The sequence below is a fragment of the Sciurus carolinensis genome, chromosome 7, assembly GCF_902686445.1.
Source record: "Sciurus carolinensis chromosome 7, mSciCar1.2, whole genome shotgun sequence".
In the NCBI taxonomy this organism is placed as follows: domain Eukaryota; kingdom Metazoa; phylum Chordata; class Mammalia; order Rodentia; family Sciuridae; genus Sciurus; species Sciurus carolinensis.
This window is the reverse complement of record NC_062219.1, coordinates 29302967-29315205: the sequence shown is the minus strand read 5'-3', so window position 1 is coordinate 29315205 and position 12239 is coordinate 29302967. Positions and strand designations below refer to the sequence as shown.

General features: G+C 38.9%; 1 protein-coding gene across 2 annotated transcripts in view; it reads left to right on the top strand.

The window, feature by feature from the left end:
- Positions 1 to 12239, top strand: part of Pde7b (phosphodiesterase 7B) — a 297370-nt gene that overhangs the window by 217516 nt on the left and 67615 nt on the right. For both annotated transcript variants that reach the window (XM_047557470.1, XM_047557469.1), the window contains one exon: positions 8389 to 8472. In XM_047557470.1, the coding sequence (XP_047413426.1) occupies positions 8389 to 8472 (84 nt within the window). The remainder of the gene's footprint in view (positions 1 to 8388; positions 8473 to 12239) is intronic.

The window sequence follows — 12239 nt, the reverse complement described above, 5'->3', positions numbered from 1 at the left end:
CATAACACACTCCATGAGGCCAAAGTGGACTATGTGAATTTCTCCCCCTAAACAGGGTCCCTCTAGAATTCTCTGTTTCTGTGATTACACAGTCAGTCATCTAGTCACGCTAGCCAGAAATTTAAGAATTATCCTTCAAACTACTCTTCCCCTCAGAACTCATATGCAATTCCTCAGCACATTACGTAAATTTTAACAATTAAATATTTCTAAAATCTATCTGCTTCTCTCTACTGCTACCACTATCCTTCTCTAAACAATCATTTTTTCTCACCTGGGCTATTACAGTGATCCCCTGAGTAGTCATTCTTGCCCTCTGTAATCCATTCTCCATAATTCACTCAAAGCTGTTTCTTTAATATGTACATCTGAGCACATTTTCCCATTAAAATCATTCCCTGGCTTCCTCATTTTCGGAATACCATCATACTCCCCAGCTGATGCTACAAAGTCCTGCCACCTCTCCAACTTCACTTTGCACCATGCCTCACCCCATCCACTTTGTTCTCTTTGCTGTGATGCACTTGACTTTGTTATGACCTCTCAGACATGTCATCCTCTTGTCATAAGACCTCTAGACATGCACTCTTTCTGCCTGAATTGCTGCACGGGGGGTAACCACGTAATGTGTAATCCAAACCAGAATACTTTAGAGGGTGAAAGTGTGCACCAGTACTAATTATACCAGACAAACAACAGTCACATATCAGGACTTTCCAGGGCAAACCAGAATATATGTACATCTCAAATTAACTCCTATTCATTTACCAGATCTCAAATCAAATATTGCCTCTTAAGGAAAACTCACAACCTCCTTGGCAAGGTAAAGTCTTTATAACTTTCATAACACAGTATACTTCTCTTTTGTTCTATCAATTAACATTGCAGTTTTACATTGATGCATCGGATTGTTCTGTGGAGGACTGAAAGCACCAAGAGGCCAAGATTCTTTCCAAGGTTCCTCGCTACAGTATTTGCCTGCCACGAGTTATCATGTACCATCAATAACTTTTACATCAAGTGCAATTTATCGAATGAAGGACACAAAATAGCTTCTTTTTGAGAATTGCCCTTTTCTGTGATTGGCACAACTAGCTATCCAGTTATGCAAGACAGAAATCTGGGAATTACCCTTGAAACCTGCCTCTCCCTCCCATTCAATTCTTCCCCCTGCCTATTTTCTTTGTCATCTCCTCTCTCTGTTCCTCCTCAGCCTTGGCCTCTTTTTGATCTTTCTTCTACCCATCTTTCCTCCTATATGTATAGATATTTTCTTCCAGAAAGCTAACACACTCATCAGATGCAAAAGACATCACTTCCCAAAACTGCAAGTGATTTCTGGAAAATATCATTGTTAATTTAAATTGTTCGCCTGTATTCACAGAAATCTGCTTACTGGAGACCTAATAGAAGAGTCTAAATCGTACCTTCAACCACTGTTCTAAAATATGAAAGCCTTTTAAATGTAAAAATTCTATTTAATTTAAGTATTTAACAATAAATGATTCTCTTTCAATCTGACTGAAACACTTTATAGGACTACTAGGAGGTCATTTGAAATTCAAATATTTCCAAGATATCTACCCATATAAAGTCATAAAGCCTAACGATGTTTCTGAGAAAGGGAACCAAACTCAAATATTCCAGTATCATTAAAAGTCAAACATTTTCTGGTTTATATCATGTCTGCTCACTTACATGACTCTCTTCTGGACTGCTAATTTAATTAGCTGAGTACCAAGAAGATGTCTTGTGTACCTTTGTATGTCCCTTCTTCCCACCTGCTTTCCAATACACTCTATAATGTTTTACATGATCCTTTGTTGAAATGAACTGAATTAGGCTAGGATCCCCCTCTGACATGTCCTAGAGCAGACCCTTTGAGAACTCACATACTGAAAGTTCTACTGACCTGCAAGATACGCCCATCTTCAGTGGAATCTGCACCTCCCTGTGGTCTACCCTACACCACTGGGGGCTCAAGGTTGCCAAGTCATGCTCCACTGCCCGCATGTTCTCCTGGGCTTCTAATGCTGTCCTGAGGAAGCACCCAGGAGACGCATTGTACTTTCCTCAGAACACAGTTGTCATACTCTTTAGTTAACCCTGGCACCTAGCAGAGAGAAGAAACAGTCCGGGAAGATCAAAGGAAACCATGAATAATTTCATGGGTGATGTGAAGGATGCAGACACTGAGCGTGCAGTCAAGGGCAAGGGCTCCCTGGGCTGCCTGATCTAATCCCACTTCAGTCACTTACAAGATCTCAGGGAGCTTGTTGTGAGGACTCAAGGAGCTCAGACATGTAAATCCTTCAAACAGTTCCTGACACCTGAGATACCTCCTAAATAATATCATGGGGAACAGGTGAGGAACCCCAAAATAAAAGAAGAACAGTGCAAAATAAGAATAATAGCTACTTTGTTTGATTGTCTGTTATATGCCAGGCACTGTGCTAAGCACATTATATATAAAATACATCTTTTTAAAAAATCGATAAACTTGGGCTGGGGATATAGCTCAGTTGGTAGAGTGCTAGGGCCCTGGGTTCAATCCCCAGCACTGCAAAAAAAAAAAAAAAAAAAAAAAAAAAAATTGAGAAACTTAATTTTCAGGAGATTTTGGAGATATGAAAGTATTATCTCAGAGATTTTCTTCTGTAGGACAGACCTAGACCTTGTGGTCAAAGTAACTCCCCAGTTATTCTTCTCTATCTTTGTGAAGAGACAAGTTCTTTGTGTTCTTTTAAGTTCTTTTACAGCTTCTTGGAATTCTCCTTAAGCATTCCTGCTGCTTCTTGTTCAATATCTTTTTTATTAGACTCCTGTGTCCCCAGTGATTGGAACTTATTTTTTTTTTCTCTCGTTTTCCCTCTGAAACACTATCAAGCTAAAAAATGAGGATAGTTCCTGTTGTTCCTGGTCTGAGTTTAAACCTGCCTTACCTGCTTTGGAAAACAAAGAACTGCTATTTACACATTCACTTTCACAGCATTCAAATCCCCAAATGCACATTTGTCCCAATGTGTTTAATGACACCGAGCTAAAGTTGCAAGGTAATAAACTATCGTTTGGTAAAAATTTCCTTTACTCCCATACTAACAAAAGGATTAAGATTTTTAGGAGAATAAAGAACTTTTTTCACATGCAAAGAAAACCTTATTTTTTTTTTTTCTCTTGTCAAAATTGTGGTTTCTGGACAACTCCCAGTTTCTCTTTCCTTTATACAAAGCTCTCTCAATGACAGCTCAGGAACATATAGCTAGTGAAACGGACGGATCAATGGATAGGAAGCCTCCTAGTTAGATAATGAATACATAGTCCTCAGTGACCAGGCAGGCCCAACCTCAATCACTAAAGTGAAAAACTGACCCTCCACAAGGGAAATTTGGGTCTAATCAGTCACTCTGGATCTCTCACGTAAGATCACAGTACTTAGGACAATAATAATCTCTGAGTTCTCAACTGGCTGCTGGTACTGAAGCCTATGGAGTGATGATATTGTACAACATCTCCTGCCCCACCTTTGTTAGGCTAGATAAACATCCTAAGAAAAATTGTTCTCTTAACTAATTCTGAGAGTAGCCATCTGAAACAAAGGCCATAGCCAAGGCAGTACAAATGTGGTAAAAGTTCATGTCCAAGATTTGGGGATCTGGTTCTCTCTGTCTTCATTTTGCAAGAGGTAGAGGTGACAAGAGTTAGTAATGTGCTCAGAAGCTCAAAGGAATCCTTTTCACCAAAGCTTCTCCTTCCCCGCCATATTTGGTCTGCTCCACAGTTACATAGAGGCTTCCTTGTTTATTAGTGATGCCCCTGCTGTGAATGCCTGCAACCTACTTCTATCAAGAACTTCATGGTCTTCTTCATTCTTCTCAGATGCAATAGGAACACAGTAGTTACTGCTCTGTCCCTCTCGTAGGCCTTCTCCCCACCCTGAAGTGACCTTGACACCCCACGACGGGGGCTGGAGTCTGGTTCTTGTCATATGGCCTATGTTTCAGCCACTGTAAGTTGTCATCGCTGTCAGAGTCTCCACCCTCTTTGCCAGTTACATAAGAGGCCACATAAACGTCTGCTCCGTAGCACAAGCTTCTATTAAACAGACACCGTGCAAGAGGCCAAGTGGGCAAGAGGTCCATCCGGAGCCACGTCCCCTGGGAGGGTGAGGGGCTATCTCCCAGTCTTGGCTCCCGAAGCAACTCAGCTCAGCTCTCTGCCTCTGTTTGTGGCCTTCGGTATCAAGGACGACATGTTATGTTTTCAGATTGAAGAAGCAAAAGAGCAGCAGCCCTTTCAAAATAAGAATTCCCTTGCTGTTTGTTTCCTTTTGGAACACAATAAGAACAGACTGAGGACATGACTCTGAGCTGTCAACGCTTCCTCCCCAGCTTCCACAGCACCTTTCCTTTGCCAGGAAAAAAAAAAAAAAAAAAAAAAAAAAAAAGTTGCTGAAGTTAAACAAGAGCTTAATGAATAGTCAAAATAATTGTTTAGCTTGGATATAAGGACTTAGGTAAATAGATGATTGCCGGAGACCAGGGGCCAGGAAAAGCAGCTCAGCAGGACACCACTTGTTCTGTCCTTCGGACAACAGCCCAGTGGCCTCTGCTCCTCCAGGGACTGTTATTACTGAGTTATTTCTCTCTTTCCACCAGCATATTGAAGCAATTTAGCATCAGAAGGGGCTCATGCAAGCAGGAAGAAAGAAAGAGAACTTTCTATATTAGAAATATATGCTTAAAACATTCATCTTACTGCATTAGAACTTTGATTAAATGGAATAGCCCAGACGTGGGATGTTTGTATTTAATGCTTTTCAGGTTGCAAAAATCTCTAAAAGGCATTGTAGCCCACTTGCAATTGTCCTGCCTCCTGCCTTACTGGTATATTTAGCATGATTTAATCCTTTTTGAAATCAAGTATTTACTACCCGTAAGGGATATCATGAGACTTAAGAGGAATCCACTTCTAAGACCATAAATGTAGTTACAGACAGTATAAGCAGTGAAACTGAATCTTCCAGGTATGATTTTATTATTTTTTATTGTTGCTGTTGATTTGTTTGTTTTGCTTGTTTGTTGCTTTAGATACTTTTGCTATCAACTTGCTTTGTAGTTATTTATCTCCCTTTTTTCCCTCAAAAATGGGGTACATCATAAAAATTCTGCTTAAATGAGAATTTGAGTTAATTAATTGCCAGGTAATTTCAGTTCTGCTGAATATTTTCAATAATTGCTTTCCATTTCTTAAGTGAAAGTAAGATCAACAAGAAACCTTGTTGATCCAGATTAGGATTTAATGCATACAGCCCATTTCTTCTGACCTGCTCTGAAAAAGAAAGCATCTGTCTGACTGAATCTTGAATTCATCCAGGTAATAGATGGCCCTCGTGTTCAGTTTTGGGGAACCATGATGACAGTGTATTTGGTTTACTTGAAAATAAAAATCAGAGTACTCACTGGATGAGAAAAGGTTAATGCTTAACTATTTATGTAATTCTCCTATAATATGCTGATAATTTAGGAAAAGGATAAGAACATGGGTTGGGGGTTAGCTTTGAGTTCAAGCACAAGCTCTCACTCTGTGAAATTATCAAATTTCTAGTGGTTTTAGTTTCTTCAGCTCTATAATCATAATAATGCCTATTTGGTGTTGTTGGGTTGATGATAGGAAACAATGCATGTAAAATGCTCAGCACAGTAAAAGTATTCAATAAAAGGTTAATTCTTTTGTTTCACACTCATTATAATTTCCTCACAACAACCTGTGAGGTAGGCAAAATTGCTATAATTATACAATTTAAATATTATAAAATTGAACCTTAAAATGGCTATTGATTTATTTGTCCAAGGTTGACCAATATATCATTCCTAGCATATCATCCTCCTGTTACCCATTCTGCCATGTAGTTCTGTCTCTCTCCAGTTTCCTTAAATCTAAAGTCTATAATATGAGGATGGATCTGTCTGCCTCACAGTCCCAGGTGAACAACAGGAATAAATCCTGTGAGAGGCTTTTAAACCTATGTCAACATTACGCAGATGTTCTCTGGGAAAACGGTTCCCTTATAACTACAAAGTCAAGAGCAAGTCTTTGGTGATACTGAGATGAAAATACTAATAGAGAAGTAAGTTCCAAGTGGCAAAATTGAAACCCCTGGAAGAGGCCCAAGGGAATGTAGCAACAGGTTAAAAAAAAAATTCTCAAACCCAGTCAGCTTCAGAGAACAAATGCCTACAATTTCATCTATAATTTTTTTAAAATGTTTGTCTATTTTACCATCATCATAAAGTAGAAATTCATTCATAGTCAGCACTGGATTGTTATGTCATTTTAACAAGCTATATTTTCTGAATGGATATTAAAAGTACAACTTCTACAATGGCGGGGGCAGTCGAAGGTTATATTTCGTTGTTTTTGTTTCATGTTAAAAAACCAGTTCTACGCACTTCATAAGGTTGGAAACCACTGGTATTGAGGAGAGATCACTGTCTGTGAAGTCTAAGGACCTAGATTTAACACCAGCTCTGCTCATTAAAAGAAGAAGCAGCAGCAACTCAGGAAGTTCAAGGAAAGTCACAGACTTGTACTGAGTGCCTTCGAGGGACGTGAGCCCTCTGCCAGGGCTGCAGGGTGAACAGTGATCTATGCAGTCATTCTTCCTTCAGCCACTATTTTCTTACTTATAAAATAAGGAAAATAGTAACTTCCCTCATAGGGTTATCATGAACATCCAGTGAGAGAAACAAGACGATAAATCCATTGTGATATTTTTGAAATGCTAGCGCATTATAAACATAGGGTATTGGAGACAGCTACAAGGACATTGAGAACACCTCCTCTGGGTGGCTTCCTTCAACTGTTGATCATCTAAAGACTTATCAAAAGCTAACAGCATTTTCTTCTTTGATTTCCAGTGATATTCATATTTTTTAATGTACTTTTCCATCCCTTCCTTTCTTCTTCCTCCCATTTTTCTCTCTTGCATCTTTTTTAATCAATTTCTCTTTTTGTTCCATAAATTGTAGCAGCCTCTTAATACCAATATGGCAGTATGATATCAGATTACACTGATCATAATAAATAAGGACCAATATGAAATTCAAAGCAGAGAATATCTCAAGAACTCATGGCTTGCACTTTATAACCCTGAGAATGCTTGACACCCATCTGTGAGGTCCATTTGAAGCAACCTCAAAGGCAGGATTGCAGTGACTGGGGACCTAACCCAGACCTGGTTAACTCCAGGGATTAGGAAGGGAGGAGAGAAGATTGTTCCTCCTCTCTGCTTCTGGGCTGAGGCCCCATTGATGCTTCACGTCTGGGCAAAATGTGGCTTATAGGAGGTGCCCCATTGCTCACAAAATTGACACCCCTAGAATTGAAACCCTTCATGATTCAGTTCTTGTATATTTCTCCCTTTCCACGGATTCCACAAGCGATATAATAAGTGGCAAACCTGGTTTTTCAGTCTTATCAACAGAGGATATTTGTTTGGTCCACCACGTTCCAGACAGCACAAAAAGTGTGCAGATCACATCATATGCAGGATCCCTGCTTTGCAGTTTAGAAGAAAGGAAACAGCATTTATTGCTAGGCAGCAAATGTTATTTTAGACACTAACGATGGCACATTGAAGCAAGTCATTTTCACTTTACAAATGAGGCATCTGTGACTAAGAGAAAAAAATTCCTCCAGATTGCACAGGTAGCAAGTGTCTGAGCCTGGTGTTTCCAAGGTCCTCCTCATTCTGAAATTCATGTGCTCTCCATGCTGTTTTATCACCTTTTGGGAAGTCAGAACACATATACACACCAGAAAGGATATGAACACACCTGTTAAAAGAAGCCTGCAAATAAATACATACCAGAAACTATGGATTGGCAGAGGTGCAGAGTGGCTAAGAGTCTAAAGCACCTGGAGCTAATTAGTTTCTAATGCAGAGCCATGATATGACCTAGGGAAAGGAGGGTAACCACCAGTCAGAAAGCAACTGTGTTCAGACCAAGAGAAATGACCTGCTAAGAACAAAAGCTATGATACCAACACACCGTTTGTCCTTCCAGTTTCGGATTGCTTCATCTTCATGGCCCTGAGAAGTACAAAAACACTCAGGAAACTCTAAAAGTTGCTATAATTTTCAGAGACCAGGCAAACATAAGAGAGCAGTGGGTCATTCATTAGAGCATTGCCAAGTTCATTACACTGAACATTAATTACACACTTCTTCCCACCTATCACTCTCTTAAGTACACTGGAAGGGAATCACTCTTCTCCTGACATCTGGTGTTGGTTCCGTTGACATAACCGTTTAAGAGGATTTGCAGAGGAGAAGTGAACACACTTGGCAACATCTTCAAACATTTGTTTGGATTTTCTGTTTTCTAGGAGATGTACGACTAAGGGGTCAGACGGGGGTTCCTGCTGAACGTCGCGGCTCCTACCCATTCATTGACTTCCGTCTACTTAACAGTGAGTAATCAAGAGTACCTGGAAAGGAACAAATGTTCTCTTCAAAAACAAAAAAAAAAAAAAAATTCTCATTTTCCTCTGAACTTCAAACCCTGCTGAGGTCTGCCTTCCTTCCTCTCCTCTGTCCTTCCAACTGAACCTGAAACCTTTGTCTTTCCATTTCCTCATGGGTGAAGTCATTCTGGCCCTGGCTGCCTCTCAGCATTCTAGAGAGGGTGCAGCGAGCTCATGGCAGCTTTAAGAATGTCAATCTTAGAAGCTGTGACACCTTATACCAGGAAGGTATTATTTTCACTTTCCAACTTATTCTCTCTACTCTCATCCAGGACTAAACTAGATGAGATTCTATTTTACTTTCAAAACTTCCCAGGGAAACCTATTCTACAGTTGCCCTTAGAAACCGACCCACCATCTAACTCTCTTTTCTTTGTCTGATCTAAATTCTTGGGGTCTGTTCCTGCATTCCTGATCACTCTGGTGAAGACTAAAAGGACTTACTTTACTCCAGCTGCTTCCTCCTTCCTGATTACCTCTCAAGTGCTCTTCTGCTATTTTTCCCTTCCATTACTACTACTTTAGAGTTCTGCTCAACCTTGGATTCCTATTTCTCACGAGGAATCTTAAGTTCCTTTGGAAGTCCAAACCAGTGAGCAGTCATTCCTCCAGATCTCAAATCTTTTCTCATAATCATTTTTCATCTTGGACTTGGAGTGGGTGGTAGGGGAGACAATGGATGAATTTCACAATTTGCTCCAAGAGTTTCACTGTTTGGTTCTCGTATCACTCCCCATCTATAAATTTCAAAGTCCTGGATTACATCCACAGAGTGTTACTTTCCTTTGACATAAACAAGCTCAGTTCAAAAGGTAATTTGATTTACCTTGACCCCTGAAAATTAGTAAAAGAAATTATACCTTACTATTTCTGGTCCTTAGATCCTTGAAATGCCAATAGGAGATGGACATGTTTATATTTCTCCTGAATTGTTAATCTCTCTTATCAGTGTTCAGTATGTTTTTGGGGGAAAGGGGTTGTTTGGTTTACCTCTTTCAGGGATGCAGAGACTTGGAATAACTTTCTTACCCACACCCAGCAAAATACTTTTTAGAATTCAGAACTGAATTCTAATATTGAACATATTAGAACATATTAGAATTCATATTGAAGATATTGAACACAACCTACAGGAGCTCCAGTGTTACCCATGACCTCTCCTTATGCCTCCAAATGGGCTGTTCCAACTATTCATAGAAGTTACACCTTTGACAGTCTCTAGACTATATAGATTTCTGGGTTACAGGCATTTGATGCCACCAAGCAGGACACACCAGAGGCAAGAGTTCAGTTTGTTATTTCATATAGACCAGAAATCTCCAATGGTATCATATTCTGTAAGTCAAAGGGAAAAAATAGGGGGAAAAGTCCCTCTTTGAGAGGAGATAAATCTTACTTCCTAGTTTCTAATATAAACTGCAAGAAAATTAGAAAAATAGGAAACATTTATCTTTATCATTTGGAAGTTCCAATTGATTCTCTTTAAATTTAATCCTAGTATTAATAAGCAATATACTACTAATTGTGATGATCTTCATAGGTGGGACTATGAAATATTTAATTGTCTACATCACAGGTTTCTAGATATAAAAAAACACTTAGATGTTTTAAAAATAATTTGCTTCTTTTACTATTTTAATCTGAAAAAAAACTGCAAACATATATAAAAAATTAAAAAGAAACTCACCGCAGGTAACATCTCATTGTTATACCATTCACCTATAAAAGATCATCCACAAACATCTGCCACCCTGTCACCCCTTGGCTGGAGATCTGCCAGGAACTTCCTGGTGCCCGGGTTCATCCTTCTCCTTTCCTGACCCTGAATGCTCTCTGACCCTCCACCCTTATTTCTCCCTGTTGCCATGACCCTCCACACATTGGCAGTGTTGGCCATTCATCTGGAAAGTCCCTTTACCATTCTTCTAGCACGCCATTCTGGATAACTCTTTCACTCATATCTCTTTATTTATAACATATACTAATTTGATGCTAATTTGCCTCCATTGTATTTTGCTTCATAAGTGGTCTCAAATTTTTTTCCCTAGATACGTAAAACTTGTCCCTAAATATACAAGATCCTGAGAATAATCTCTTCTTTATTTATTTATTTTTAATTGGTGCATTAGAAGCGTACATAAAAGTGGAATTCATTGTTATATATTCATACGTACATGCACATGATAGTTTGGTTAATTTCATTCTGCCATTCCTCCCCTTTCCCATCCCTCCTCCCTCTTTCTTGTTCCCCTTCCTCTACTCCACTATTCTCCCTTCTGTTTTCATGGGATCTCCCTCTCCCCTTTTTAATTCTATTACTCTATAGCTTCCACACAGAAGAGAAAATATTTGACCCTTGACTTTCTATGTCTGGCTTGTTTCACTCAGCATGATGTTCCATCCATTTACCAGAAAATAACATAATTTCATTCTTCTTTATGACTGAGTAAAACTCCTTTGTATAAATAAACCACATTTATTTTTATCCATTCATCTATTGAGGGACACCTAGGCTGGTTCCATGACTTGGCTATTGTGAACTGTGCTGCTATAAATATCAATGTGGCTGTATCGCTATGGTATGCTGATTTTTGTTCTTTATGATAAATATCAAGGAATGGGATAACTGGGTCATATAATGATTCCATTTCTAGTCTTGAAAAGTCTCTATTCTGCTTTCAAAAGTGGGTATACTTATTTGCAGTCCCACCAACAATATATAAGTGTGTCTTTTCCCCCATCCTTGCCAGTTTTTATTCTTACTTGTAATTTCGATGATTGCCATTCTAACTGGAGTGAGATGAAATCTCAGTGTAGTTTTGATTTGCATTTCCCTGATTGCTAAGGATATTGAACAGTTTTGCATGCATGTGTTGGCCATTGGCATTTCTTCTTTTCAGAAAAGTTTGTTTAGTTCATTTGCCCATTTATTGTTTGGGTTATTTGTGGGTTAATTGTTTCCTTTGCTGTGCTGAAGCTTTTTAATTTGAAGCTATCCCACTTATCGATTCTTGATTTTATTTCTTGAGCTTTAGCAGTCTTATTAAGGAAGTCAGCATCTGCACCTGTAAGATGTAGCGTTTACCCTATGTTTCTTCTAGCATTTGCAGAGCTTCTAGTCTAATTCCCAGGTCTTTGATCCACTTTGAGTTTTGTGCAAGGTGAGAGGGATCTAGTTTCATTTTTCTACATATCCAGTTTCCCCTGCACCACTGTTTAAAATACTACCGTTTCTCCAATGTATGTTTTTGGCACCTTTGTCAAGGATCAGATGACTGTATCTGTGTGAATTTGTCTCCATGTCTTCTATTCATGTCTGTTTTTATGCCAATATCATGCTGGTTTTGTAACTAGAGCTCTGTAATATAGTTTTGAGATCAGATATTGGGATACCACTAGTATCACTCTTCTTGTTCAGGATATCTTTAGGTATTCTAAGTTTTTTATTGTTCCATATGAATTTAAGGATTGTTTTTTCTGGTTCTGTGAAGAATGTCATTGGTATTTTGATGGGGATAACATTAAGTTTGTGTATAGCTCTTGGCAGTATGGCCATTTTTATAATATAATTCTGCCTATCCAATAGCATGGAAGGTCTTTCCACCTTTTAAGGTCTTTTTCAATTTGTTTCTTCAGTGTTCTCTAACCTTCATTGTAGAGGTCTTTTGCCTCCTTGGTAAGATTTATTCCTAAGTAATTTTCTTGAGATAATT